A 13,571-nucleotide genomic window follows, 5' to 3' on the forward strand; every position below is an offset into this window, starting at 1 on the left:
CCATGTCCTGCGGGGAGGAACCCCCCCCCAAACCCGGGGCCGGGCGCTGCCGCCCTGTCCCGCAGCAGCCCCGGGGAGCGGGACCGGCCCCCGGAGATGGGGGTTGGGGGTCAGGCTGATCCCACCGCCCCGAGACGAGCGAGCCCCGCGGGGCAAGAAGGAGCCCCCAGCTGAGCCCAAGAGCAGGTTTATTGCGCCAGCCCCAGGCCCGGGCCACACACACACACACCCCCCGCCCCCCTTCCCTCCATCCCCCAGCTCCTGCCACTTGTTCTGGCCCCTCAGGTGCCGAATTTCTTCTGTTGGACGGGCAGGGGGAGCTGGGTTTTGATGTCCATGATGGGCCGCTCCACCACCACCAGGCAGTTCTCCTCCAGCAGGTCCGCAAAGAGCAGGGGCTGCACGGCAGGGGAGGAAGAGGGTGGTGTCAGCCCCCCGGGGAGGAAGAGGGTGGTCTCAGCCCCCACCTCTGTTTGCCAGTTGGGCCAGCAGGGCTGTGCTGAGGCTTAGCCAAAAGCAGGGGCAGTGCTGGGGGGGCTGTGCCACAGCGGCCTCAAGGGGAGCTGGTGAGATGGGCAGCAAGCAGGTTGGGGACCAAGACCGAGCTCTGCTGGGGTACAGCCCCTCCTCCAGCCCACATGCACCCAGCTGCACCGTCACCAACCTGGAACTTCTTGCAGATCTTGAAGGCGTGGAGCTGCCGCTGCCTGGCGGTCTCTGGGAGCTGCTTCAGGGTGCTCTGGTTCATCAGGATGGCACTGTCATCTGGCAGGGGCTGTGAGGAGAGCGCAGGGCCTGTGTCAGCACCGCCCAGACCGCTGCCCCGGGGCTGGGGGGATGCCCAGGGCACGGCCCCAGCCCTCCCGAGCAGGACACGGGCTCACCAGGGACTTGTCGAGGACGCAGAACATGTAGAGGTCGTGGAGCAGGATGTGTGAGGGGTTCTTGGGGTTGAAGGTGATGTGGGTGATGGGCGAGTCCCTCTCCAGCCAGAGCCTGTGCAGCCCACAGCTCTGCACCGTGTGGCTCCAGGCCGTGTACTGCTTCTCAGGGATGCTGAACTCGAACAGCTGCAGGGGCAGGACAGGGCAGACACGATGGTTTGTGAGCTCTGGGGCTCCCCAGTGTCACCCCAGCGCACGGGCAGCCCCTGCTCCAGCTGGCTCCACGTGCCAGCCAGAGCCACGGTTCTCCCAGCACAGGGAAAGGGGCCAGAGCCACAAGGGCTGTGAGAGGAGAGCTCCTACCTGCTGGTCTGAGTAGGCGATGACGAGGTTGTTGGTGCTGGGGTGGATGGCGACGGCCGTCACCGCGCAGCTGTAGGTGGGCACCGTGCAGTGATGCTGCAAGGCAGGAGGACGGGGTGCTGACAGAGCTACCGGGGGCCTCCGAGTCCAAACCCCCTTCCCACCCCCAGTCCCACACCACCCACAGCCAGGGAGGGGTCCCACGCAGCAAACCTGCCGTCCCCTGGCCCTCCAAGGCAGGAGGGCAGTGGGGGTTGTTCCCCTCGGGCACCTGGCTCCTACCTCAAAGCATTTCAGGTTGTAGACATGGATCACCCAGTCCCCACCAACTGCAGCCACCCAGTGCCCGTCTGCGCTCGCTGCCAGCAGGTACACGGCCTCAGGGCACCCTGCAAGAGCACCAACACAGCTGTAAGAGGGGCTCAGGCCTGAAAGGAGCCCCCAGACCCATCCCTAGGGACATCCAGACCCACACATCCTCACAGTTGATCCAGCTGCCCCCCTCCCCAACCTATGTCAGGCCATGAGGGTGCCCGAGATACGGGGCAGAGGGGAAGGACCCACACACCACAGGGGTGGAAAGGGGGGGGGGGAATGACACACTCAGCCCTGCACACATTGCCCAGGGATGCCCAGCACCTCCCTAACTCCACCCCCAACCCCCCTCTCTCCCCCCCAACCCCAACCTGAGGGCGGCCGAAGCGTGTGGAGGTGTCTGCAGCCCCCCGGCTCCAGCAGCTGCAGGACGTGGACGGAGCCTCGAGCGGAGGCGACCAGGAGGCTGCCGGAGTCAGCAGAGAACTGGAGCTGGTAGGCTGGGAGCGGCAGCTTGGGCACTTTGGGGACCTTGTGGGGGGGCAGAAAGCAGCACTGTCAGCCACCCACCACTGCTGCCTGCGCTCCCTGTGAACCACACTGCACGTGCCAGCCCCCCAAACCCCTTGGGACCCACCCCCCCCATTCACACCCCTCACCTTCTTGACGCTGATGCCGTCGCCCTGGTACCGCACTCGGTAGAGGTGGAAGCGGGTGGCCGTGGCGTAGGCGACCCAGGCGCCGCAGGGCGAGACGCAGCTGCAGTAGATGTGCTCAGGACCCTGAGCAGGCAGAGACGCTGAGCAAGGGGGGCTCAGGCCTGCCAGAGCTTCCCCCACCAGCCCAGCACAGGCTCAGCCCTCAGAGGGAGAGTGGGAGCCCCCGAATCCCCCTCCCACACCGGGGCAGGCACAGGGGCAGATGGGAGCCCCCGAAGCCCCTCCCACACCAGGGCAGACAGGAGCCCCTGAACCCCCTCCCACACCAGGGCAGGCACTGGGGCAGATGGGAGCCCCCGAACCCCGTCCCACACCAGGGCAGACAGGAGCCCCTGAACCCCCTCCCACACCAGGACAGGCCCCGGGGCAGACGAGAGCCCACAAACCCCCTCCCACACCAGGGCAGGCCCTGGGGCAGATGAGAGCCCACAAACCCCCTCCCACACCAGGGCAGGCCCTGAGGTAGATGAGAGCCCACAAACCCCCTCCCACACCAGGGCAGGCCCTGGGGCAGATGAGAGCCCACAAACCCCCTCCCGGGGCAGACCCTCAGCCCTACCTTGCTCTTGAGCTGCACCAGGTGCTCAGGCATGCGGCGCAAGGGAAGGACCTCACCATCCTGTCCTGGGGTGACAAGAAACCACACAGGGCGTCAGTGACACTGGGGGGAACCGCATGGGTCCTGATGAGAGCCTGCGAGGGGGAATGGACCCTTCCCCAGCCCCTTTCCCAGCCCCCTGACCCCGAGGCTGGGATCCCCAGGGCCTGGCCCAGCCAGGAGCACAGGTTCCCACAGGCTGCCCAGCCCAGGCAGGGGACAGGCAGCCGTCCCACCGGCGCAGGGTTGTGTGGAAGGAAGCCACAGGGCTTGTGCCTGAGAGCTGGGCCTTGCAACTCACCAGTCTCATCGGTGGAGCCCAGTCTCCAGAGCTCCAGGTGCTGGGAGAACTGGAAGAGGAGCAGCCGGGCTTTCCTGGCACAGGAGACGAGGCGGCGCTGCAGAAAGAACCCGCAGCCTGGGATAAAGGGCTGGGCCAGAGCCGAAACGCCCTGGGGTGCCGGGGTGGGGGAGAGGCAGGACTGGGTCCCATGGCATGGGAGCCTGGAGATGGGAGACCCAGCAGGACCAGCAAGACAAGCTTGTACCTCCTCACCCCCTCCAGGGCAGGAACCTACAGACCTGGAGGGGCAGGGAGGGGACTCGGGGTGGTGGATGTGGGGGCAAGGAGGGGACCTGGTGGGGCAGGGAGGGGACCCAGCTGGGCAGGGAGGGGATCCGGAGGGACAGGGAGGGGACCAGGGCAGGCAGGGAGAGCCAGCCTCTTCCAGCCAGCCTCCTCCAGCTCCCTGCCAGCCCCAGAGCAGCACTCACATGGGGAAAGGTGAACTTGCGGAGCGCTGCGTCGTAGCCCTTCCTCTGGACCTTCTCCATCAGCGGGCGGATCACCAGCTGGGCGTCCAGGCCTGGAAACCAAGCAGAGATCAGCTGAACCAGTACCAGGGTAGGGAGAGAGCTGAGCCCTCCCCGTGCCCACGGGCTGCCCTACCCCCGGAGATGAGCGCGGTGGAGCTGTGCGCCACAGCGCGCACGTCGTGGGTGTGATGCTGGAAGGGCTTTGTCCGCACCCAGCGCTTCTCCAGGCTGCCCATCTTCACCGGCAGCAGCTGGAACTGGTAGGTGGCCCCGGTCGAGGTGCCCACGATGATGCTGTCCTCCTTCTGCCAGCACAAAAGGGGGCTTGTGGGGTTCACAGGGATGGGTGGCTCCTGCTCCAGCACCCCCAGCACAGCGCAGAGGAGCTGAGCTGGGTCCCCAACCACTTTGGGAAGGAGGGGGGGGTCACAGGATTAGAGTCACCAGGCTGGAAAAGACCTTTAAGATCATCAAGTCCAACCATTCCCATCCTGTGCTGCCCCAGACCCCTGAGCACCTCATCTCCCCTCAGGGTGACTCAGCCCCTCCCTGGGCAGCCTGTGCCACAGCCCCACAACTCTGCCAGGGAAGAACTTTCCCCTCCCAGCTGAGCTGACCCTGCCCTGGGGCAGCTTCAGCCCATTGCCCCTTGTCCCAGCTCCTGTCCCCTGGCTGAAGAGACCATCGCCCACCTCTCTGCACCCTCCTGGCAGGGCAGGGGAGGTGGGCAGAAGGTCTCCCCTCAGCCTCCTCTTCTCCAGGCTCAACACCCCCAGCTCCCTCAGCTGCTCCTCAGAGGATTTGCCCTCCAGCCCCTTCCCCAGCCTGGTTGCCCTTCTCTGGACTCGCTCCAGGACCTCACTGTCCTTCTGATGGTGAGGAGCCCAGAACTGGACCCAGGCCAGGCAGGTCACCTGTACCTCAGACACAGCCATTGAGAGGACAGCCGAGGTGCTGACGGTGTGGGACTCCTGCAGCGTCCCCCGCTCCCAGTCCCAGAACTGCACCCTCCCGAAGGAGTCGGCGGTGGCAACGGCGCCGGAGGAGAGGAAGGCGACGCCCCAGATGATGCACTCCCGCTTCCCCTTCTGCACCTGGTAGTTCACCATGATCCGCTGCACGGTCTGGCCTGGGGGGCGGCAGGGATGGGTGGGGGCGGTGAGGGGACCCACGGTGGGATGGGGGGTGCCAGCAGCCCCCCCCGCTGAGGGGGCCGGGCCGGGGCAGTTACCCGAGCGCACGTCCAAGACGCGGATGGCGTCGATGGAGCCGGCGGCGATGTGGGTGCCCGCGGGGTGCCAGGAGAGGCACAGGATGCGGCCTGCGGGGAGGGAAGTCGGGATGTGACCCCGGGGTCGCGGCGGCGGCGGGGTGACACCGCGGGGCACTCCACACCCTCCTGCTCTCACCTTTCCGCCGGTCCAGGTTCCGCTCGAACTGGATCCCGCCGGGAATGACCTGGAAGAGCTTCACGGAGCCGTCCTCACAGCCAGCCTGGGGGACAGCCGGTCAGCCCCCGCGCCCGCAGCCCCGCCCTGCGCCGCAGCCCCCCCGGCCCCCGCCCCGCTCACCGCCAGCTGCGTGCCGTCGCCGTTGGCCGCCATGCTCCAGATGGGCCCCCCGGCGCCGTCCACGGGCCGGGCCGCGCGCAGCCGCGCCAGGTCCAACTCCGTGATGTCCCCGCCGAGCCCGGCCCCGAAGAGCCGGTCCCCCGCCGCCCAGCACAGCGCTTCCACCGAGCGCGCCTCGCTCCCGGGGATCACCTGCCGCACCAGGGACACGGCGTGGACCAGTAACGCCCAGTACAGACCAGCAACGCCCAGTAATACCCATTACAGCCCAGTAACACCCAGTAATACCCAGTACAGCCCAGTTAACACCCAGTACAGCCCAACACCACCCAGTAATACCCATTACAGCCCAACAACACCCAGCAATACCCATTACAGCCCAGTAACACCCAGTACAGCCCAGTAACACCCAGTACAGCCCGGCAATACCCGTATACAGCCCAGTAATGCCCGGCAATGCCCAGTACGGCTCAGCACAGACCAGTAAGGTCTGTCCCAGCCCCATAAGGCTCAGTCCAGCCCAGTAAAGCCCAGTAATACCCAGTATGGGCTCCACACAGCCTGGTAACGCCTGGTAATGTCTAGTACCACCCAGCAAGGACTGGTCCAGCCCCGTAAAGCCCGGTAGTACCCTGGAGGGGCCCGGTATGCCTCGGCACTGACCAGTCAGGCCCAGTAAAGCCCGGCCCGAATGGGTAGTGCCCAGCACGGCCCTGTAAGGCTCAGTACAGCCCGGTAAAGCCCAGCCCGACCCGGTGAAGCCCTGTAAGGCTCGGTACAGCCCGTTAATACCCAGTAAAGCCCAGCCCGACCCAGTGAAGCCCTGTAAGGCTCGGAACGTCCCGGTAAAGCCCGGTAATACCCGGTAAAGCCCAGCCCGACCCCTTGAAGCCCTGTAAGGCTCGGTACGGCCCGGCAACGGCCGGTAACACCCGTTACATCCCGTCCCGGCTGCCCCCCCCCCCACCTTCTCCTGGTAGTAGTTGGCGGCGAAGTTGAAGATCTCGACGGTGCCGTCGGTGCGGGCCAGGGCCAGGCGCGCCCCGCGGGGGTGACAGGCCAGGCAGCGCACCCCGGCCGGCACCAGGCCGAAGAAGCGCACCCGGTGCACTTCGAACTCCCCCATCCCCGGGCCGGGCGCCGGCGGCGCGCAGCCCCCCACGTGTGGGACCGGAAGCGGAAGTGGGTCGTCCTCCTTCTACCGGAAGCGGAAGAAGAAGAAGGGAGCTGGGGAGGGGAGAAGGAGCGGCGGGAGATTCGGGTGTCGTTACCGGGGTGTGAGCACCGGGCTTGGGGTGTTGGGGGGATTAAAGGGGGGGATGGGGGATGGGAATGGGTGAGCGGGCGGGATCGGGGGCTGGGGGGAGTGGGAGGGACCTGGAGGGGAGGCGGGAGGCACCGGGCACCGGGACAGGCCGGGCTCCCGCCGCCCCGGGGCCGCTGGAGGGCACCAGAACCCGCGGATCGCGGGTTCTGGTGCCCTCCAGCGGCCCCGGGGCGGCGGGAGCCCGGTGGGAGGTGGCAGGAGGGGGATGACAGGGATGGGGGGGGTCCCACGCCCGCCTTAACTTCATTCCCCGCCCCCCCCCCCGCCTCCCCGTTTCTCGCAGCATGGTGCAGATCGTCGTGTCCAGGTGAGAGCTCCCACTCCACCCCCCCTCCTGTCCCCCCACCTTCCTATCCCCCTCCCCTGACGCCCCACCTTCCTATCCCCCACCCCACCTTCCTGTCCCCCCCCTCCTCACACCCCACCTCCTGTGTGTGTGTGTGTCCCCACCCCACCTCCTGTCCCCCTCCTCACACACCCCACCTCCTGTTCCCCCCCTCCCCACACCCCACCTTCCTGTCTCCCCCCCTCCCCATACCCCACCTTCCTATCTGCCCCCCTCCTCCTTATCCCCCCAACCTCACACCCCACCTCCTGTCCCCCCCCACCCCACCTTCCTATCCCCCCCCCACACCCCACCTCCTGTCCGTCCCCCCCCTACCCCACCTCCTATCCCCCCCCACGTTCCTGTCCCCCCCACACACACACACACCCCACCTCCTGTCCCCATGCCCCCCCAACACCCCACCTTCTGTCCACACACCCCCCACCTCATACCCCACCTCCTGTCCCCTCCCTCCTCATACCCCACCCAGCCTCTGGTACCCAGTACTGGGGCAGCCAGGTAAGGCCCCCTGTCTCCCTGCAGAGAGGGAGATGGCAGCCCAGAGAGTTGGGTGCTGGTGGAGCTGCAGGGTGAGGTTGAGCCCCGGCAGAGCGGAGGGCTGGCTGGCAACCTGCTGGGAGACCTGCACTACACCCAGGAGGTGAGGAAGACTCTGCTTAGGGTGTCCCAGGCTGGGCCTGGCTGCTCCCCTTCTTCATCCTCCCTCTCCTTTCCTCTCCCCAGGGCGTCCCCGTGCTGATCGTGGGCCACCACATCCTCTACGGGAAGGTGGTGGCGCTGGAGAAGCCCTTTGCTGTCCTGGTGAAGCAGGAAGCTGGAGAGCCCGGCCCCCCAGGGCCCCACGCCCACTACGCCGTCACTGCCCTCATCAAAACCAAGCTGCTCTTCAGAACCCGCCCCAAGCCCATCATCACCAACGTGCCCAAGAAGGCCTGAGCTCAGAGCAGCGCTGCAGCACCCTTCTGCTGCCAGCCAGCACCAGCACTGACTCTCCCCCCTCAGCCTGGGGCACCTTGGGGTGCTGCAGCCTGTCCCTGGGCACCCACAGCCCCTCCTGCAGCTCTCAGCACCCAGGAGCCCTGCTCTGCTGCTGGCCAGCACCGGCTCTGCCTCCAGCCCACAGCAACTTGGGGTGCCAGAGTGTGTGTCTGGGCACCCACAGCCCCTCCCACAGTGCTCAGCACCCATCAGCACCACTCTGCTGCCGGGCAGCACGGGCTCTGCCTTCATCCCAGGGCAGTTTGGGGTGTGGGAACCTGTGTCTGGGCACCCAGATCCCCTCCTGCAGCACTTGATGCCCACGAGCGCTGCGTTGCTGCTGGGCAGTGCTGGCTGTGCCTTCATCCCAGGGCAGTTTGGGGTGTGGGAACCTGTGTCTGAGCCCCCCAGTCCCCTCCCACATGGCTCAGCACCCACAAGCACCACTCTGCTGCCAGGCAGCACCAGCACCAACTCCAGCCCACAGCAGTTTGGGGTACCAGAGTCTATCTCTGAGCCCCCAGACCTTCTCCCACATCACTTGTCCCCTCCCTAACAGCTCTTCCTGAGCACTGCCAGGCCCTGCACCACAAACCCAGGCACAGTGGGTCCCGGTGGGCAGGGAAGCTCCTCCAAACCCATCCCCTCTGACACAGCCTTTTCTCTCAGCAAGTCTGTTTTATTTCAACAAATCCAGCAGGATATAAAACCACATTCTGCTTTTTCCATTCCCCCTCCCCCCAAAAAAACACAAAGGAGGAGGAGAGGGGGGGGAAAAACCCCACCAACACAACCCAAACAAACAACAACATCCCCTCCCAGCTTAAAAAATAAATAGATTTACAAACCATAGAATACCAAAAGAGCTACAAAATTCTCCTAGAAAAAACCTCTTATTAAATTAAACAAAACCAGCCCAAGGTTCTGTCGTAGAAAGGGTGGATGGGGGGGTTGGTTTTAAGGGGGAAAGTGAGGGGGGGTCTGCATGTTTGAGCCTAAAATTGGGGGGGGGGGGGGATGGGGCTTGGCCCCCCCAATTTCATCATGCTGGGGGTTCCCCCTCTTTGGCAAAGCTGAAGGGAGCCTCTGCCCTCCTGGGGCAACTGGCTTTTCCCCCCCTGGAAAAGGCTCCATGAGGTGGGGGAATCAGCACAGGGGGAGAAGTGGGGAGCACCAGCCAGCGGTGCCGGGATGGAGACGGTGCCGCGCGGAGCCGGTTTTGCCATAGCACCATAACAGGGGGAGGAGGGGACACACACACACAATGGTGGGGTTAAAAAGCACCGTTAAACAGCACCAAAGGGTTGGGAGGGACCCAGCCACGACTGTGGGGTTTTGGGGGAGGAAAAGGGGGGGGGGGGAAACCCGGTTGGTAGCGCTCTGCGCAGCGTGCCGGGGGGGGTGGGTACGGCAGCGGGGTAGCGCCGGCTCGGCACCTCCCCGGTGAGCAGCCTGAGTTGTGGAGAGGGGGGGAAAAAAATGAGAAGAATAAGAAAAAACAACCCAAAAGAAGGAGGAGGGGGGATAAAAAGAGGCAAAGAGGCAGTGGGAGACGCCGCCGCGGGCGCGCTCAGCGCTGCCCAGCACCCGGCGGCTCCGTGCCGGCCGCACCGAGACCGGTGATGCCATGAGGAGGGTGATGGTGACCGGCCCATCCTCAGCACACACCCCCAGCCCCGGTGCTCCCCGCGGTCAGACCTCGGCGAAGGCCAAGCCACACTGCTCCTGGCGCTTGCCGCAGCGCCGGGCGACGATGGCCAGGTAGAGGGTGAGCAGGGCCACCCAGTAGCAGGCGTAGAGGATGGCGCCGGAGATGAGGAAGGCCACCTCGGTCTCGCTGAAGAGGTCCTGGCTGTAGGCGGTGTAGGCCAGCCCGCCCAGCAGCACGGCCACCCACACCGACACCGGCAGCAGCCCCACGAAGTTCACCACCACGGTGCGGCGCCCCGAGGTGCCCCAGCCCGACTTGTTGATGGTGGCGATGGCAAAGAGCTTGGCGGGCAGCAGGCTGGACATGTAGAGGAGGGCGTAGAGGGACATGAAGATCATCTCAGCGCTGCCCCGCAGGAAGCAGGCGTAGGTGGCCTTGATGACCCCCACCAGCTGCACCGTCAGCAGGAAGAGGAGGATGTTCCAGATGCGGCCGCGGTAGAAGAGCTGGATGACGGTGGCGATGAGGAAGAAGGGGAAGAAGCCGGTCACCACCGACTCGTAGGTCATCCAGAGGTGGTGCTTGTGGAACCACAGGGCGTTGTAGAGCCACTCGCGGAAGTAGGACTTGCTCCAGCGGGTCTGCTGGTTGAGCCAGCGCAGGTAGCGGGTGGGGGTCTCTGTCAGGCACTTGGAGCGAGCCGTGTACTTGGTCTGGTAGCCCAGGCTGAGCACGCGGTTGGTGAGGTGCCGGTCGTCCCCGAAGCTGCACTTGCTGCCCAGGAAGGTCTGGTGGTACCAGTCCTCGAGGAACTGCTGCAGGAGGGCGTTGCGGTACATGCCCAGGGGCCCGCTGATGCACTGCACGCACCCGAAGTAGGACTGGCAGGCGCGCTCCACGTTGAAGGCCATCCAGTACCGCACGCTGCTCAGGAAGGACAGCCACGAGTCGTACTTGTTCAGGATCTGGGGAGGGGAAGGGAGGGAGGGGGGTGAGACCCAGCACCACCACGACCCCCACCCCACACCGGCACGCTCCCCCCGGCTGGGATACCCTCCCTGGACACCCTCCCTGGATACCCTACCTGGACGTCACCGCCAACGCCGCCGACGCGGGGGTCGGCCTCCAGGATGCGGAGCATCTCTGCGGTGCAGGCGGGGTCCAGCACCGTGTCTGAGTCACACACCTGGGGGCAGAGGGAACGTCGAGCCCCGCTCCCGCCGCCCACGCACGCCCGGCAGACGGCCCAGCCCGCAGCCAGGCAAGCCCGAGCCGCGGCCGGCGAGACGAGGCAGAGCTCTGGAGACCGGCAGGCGGTGGCAGGGAGCGGAGCGCCCCGCGGTGCCCGGCCACCGCTGCCCCCCCCGGGACACCCAGCCCTGCCACGGGACCCTGTCCTGGGATGCCACCCACACGTGGGGCCTGACACCCTGTGTGGTGACACACGGGGTCACGCCAGCCTGGGGCGCATCATGCCCGTGCCACCAGGCAGCTGGTGGGCAGCGGGGTGGGCAACGCTACATCCCTCTGGCCATCTTGGTGGCACTTTGACCCCCCACACCGGTGCTGGCAGCTCACAGCTGGCATGGAAGGGACAGAGCCAGAGCCAGGCAGATGGGTGCTGGGTGCTGGTTCTCCCACACCACCCACAGCCCCCCTGCTCTGGCAGGGCACCCACTGCCCATAGCCCCCCCACAAGCCCCCCCACCTGACCCATGCATCCACCTGGACGTAGTCCACGGAGTCTCCGAGCGCCCGGAAGGCCGTGTACATCACCTCCCGCTTCCCGCCCCACTTCTGGAGGATGCAGGAGTAGGTGTTGCCGCGCACCAGCGCCTGGACCCGGGACAGCCCTTCCTGCAGCCCGGCCTCAGTTTCCCCCTCTCCCCACTCGTGGAAGTTGCTCCTCCAGACGTAGCTGCCCGAGCACTCGGAGCCCATCACGTCGTGGAAGATGTCCAGCATGTAGGTGTCATCGGGGCCGTTCCCATCCACCACCATCACCACTTTGAGGTCGGGGAAGGCGATGCGCTTGACGGAGCGCAGGCACTTCTTCAGGTAGTCGGGATCCTCCTGGTAGGCGGCGATGCAAAGGGCCACCGACCGCCCCAGCCGCACCGGCTGCCCCTCGCCCCGCATGCGCCGGTGCTCCAGGAAGGCAAAGAGGCTCTGGATGAAGAGGTGCAGCCCCAGGATGGCCCCGTAGAGCCCGAAGGAGAGGTAGTGCTTCTCGGTGTGGATGAACTGGTACCCCGTGACGTAGGCGGCGAGGATGCCCCCCAGCACCGCCAAGGCGAAGAGGCTGGTCCCGACGACACGCAGGGCTGTGGAGAGGCTCACTGGCATCTGGGGGGGGACAAAACAGGCAGTGTCAGGGCCGAGGGGGTGGCAGGAACCGCTGCCTGGCTCCCCAGAAGGGGAAAACTGGGAGACCCCCACGTGTCTGCTGCCCCACAGCCACCCTGTCCCTCACTAGTCACCGGTTTGGGACCGAGACCTTCCCAGTGCCTCCACGGGGCCAGGGGAGGGATTGTGGGGTCCCGAGCATCCCACCATGCACCCACACACCTCCACAGAGCCAGGGGAGGGATTGGGGGGTCCTGAGCATCCCACCGTCTGCCCACACACCGTCCCCCTGCAGCCAGGCGGGACCGCGGGCATTCCCGGGAGAAGGACAGGGAAGGGCACGGGGACACCGGGGACCCGGCCCCGGGTGTCCCCAGGGGAGGGGGGCTCAGCTCGTCCCACGGCCACCCCAAGCCCCCGGCCGGGCGAGACCCCCGCAGCAGGGCCGGCAGCGCCAGGACCACCCCCCCACACCCGCCGCAGGAACCGGGCCCGGGGCTGCAGAGCGGCGGCTGCAGCGCGGCACGGCCGGGGCAAGTCAAGGGGGTGCGGGCGGGGGGCGTACGAACACGTGAAGGGGCGCGGGCAGGGCACAGAGCCAGTCCCAGGGAACCCCCCCGCCCCCGGCAGCTCCCGCCGGGCAGCTCCCGCCCTCCCCCAGACCCCTACAAGCCCCCCCAGGCCCCACAGCTCCCGGCTCCCCCCCACCGGCTCCGCAGCCGCCGGTGCAGCCGGTACCGGCTCCACGCTGCCGGCGGGGCCGTGCAGCGCCGCGGGGGCGCCCCGGGCGAGAGGAGGGACCGGGACCGGGACCGGGACCGGGACCGGGACCGGGACCGGGACCGGGACCGGGACCGGGACCGGGACCGGGACCGGGACCGGGACCGGGACCGGGACTCACCGTGGAGCTGCCGGTGCCGCCGCTCCCCCCGGCCGCCGCCGCTATGCGCCCGGCCCGGCCCGCGCGGCCCCTTTATATCGTGGCGGGGCCGGCACCGCCCGCAGCCCGCGGGGGCCCCGCCCGGCACCGGCACCGGCACCGGCGGCACCGCTACCAACCCCGGCACCGGCGCCGGCCCCGCCCGCAGCCCGCGGGGATCCGCCCGGCACCGGCAGCACCTGGCACCGGCCCCAGCCCCGCACTGCGGGAGCGACCGGCGGCACCGGGCGGGAGCCACGGGCACCGGGGACCGGTCACGACTCGTCCGCCGGGGCAGCCCTGGGCCACGCAGGACACCCCCAGCGCCCCCTCCCCGCCACCACCCCCGCGGCCACCCCATCTCCCACCTCCCGGTGTCACCGCGTCCCCGCAGCCGGGGGTCCCCCGGGGTGCCCCAGGCGTGTCCGCGCAGCCGAGGGGTTCCAGGGACGACGAGGGGCACCCCGGGGACACCAGGGTGCCCACAGCGTCCCTGTGCCCGGCTGAGGGACCGTGCTGAGCCCAGGGGAGCCGCAACCCCAGCTTTGTGCTCAAATCCAGCACTTTTGGGTCCCTCACCCTGACCGGGGCCAGCGAGTCCTGCTGGGTGGGGGCTGGGTGCGAGGTGATGCTGAGCCAGGAGGGTCCCCCCAGCTGAGACCCCCGCACAGGGCAATGCCAGCTGGGAACCCCCACCATGGGTGCCAGCACAGCACCCGGGGGGGGAGCGGTGAGGAC

General features: G+C 67.5%; 3 protein-coding genes across 3 annotated transcripts; 1 reads left to right on the forward strand and 2 right to left on the reverse strand.

Annotated features, from left to right (window-relative positions):
* Positions 1–216: 216 nt before the first annotated feature.
* On the reverse strand, positions 217–6,427 carry UTP4 (UTP4 small subunit processome component). Its single transcript, XM_084270119.1, has 16 exons — positions 6,234–6,427; positions 5,267–5,458; positions 5,105–5,189; positions 4,927–5,016; positions 4,616–4,824; positions 3,829–4,000; positions 3,654–3,745; positions 3,181–3,277; positions 2,841–2,905; positions 2,222–2,344; positions 1,934–2,093; positions 1,530–1,636; positions 1,248–1,343; positions 885–1,070; positions 665–775; positions 217–398 (listed from the first exon to the last, which is right to left on the reverse strand). The coding sequence occupies exons 1-16, from the start codon at positions 6,390–6,392 to the stop codon at positions 282–284; spliced, it is 2,061 nt and encodes a 686-aa protein (XP_084126245.1). The 5' UTR covers positions 6,393–6,427; the 3' UTR covers positions 217–281.
* A 450-nt stretch (positions 6,428–6,877) lies between these two features.
* CHTF8 (chromosome transmission fidelity factor 8) lies at positions 6,878–7,995 on the forward strand (the record flags this gene model as incomplete). Its single annotated transcript, XM_084269960.1, has 3 exons — positions 6,878–6,900; positions 7,462–7,579; positions 7,663–7,995. 3 exons carry the CDS (start codon positions 6,878–6,880, stop codon positions 7,873–7,875), a joined length of 354 nt encoding a protein of 117 aa, XP_084126086.1. The 3' UTR covers positions 7,876–7,995.
* A 1,614-nt stretch (positions 7,996–9,609) lies between these two features.
* HAS3 (hyaluronan synthase 3) lies at positions 9,610–11,914 on the reverse strand (the record flags this gene model as incomplete). The annotated part of the gene is made up of 3 exons (XM_084270326.1): positions 9,610–10,533; positions 10,653–10,754; positions 11,294–11,914. The coding sequence occupies 3 exons, from the start codon at positions 11,912–11,914 to the stop codon at positions 9,610–9,612; spliced, it is 1,647 nt and encodes a 548-aa protein (XP_084126452.1).
* Between the last annotated feature and the right edge of the window lie 1,657 nt (positions 11,915–13,571).

This window comes from Gallinula chloropus (assembly GCF_964237585.1).
Source record: "Gallinula chloropus genome assembly, chromosome: 13".
NCBI classification, from domain to species: domain Eukaryota; kingdom Metazoa; phylum Chordata; class Aves; order Gruiformes; family Rallidae; genus Gallinula; species Gallinula chloropus.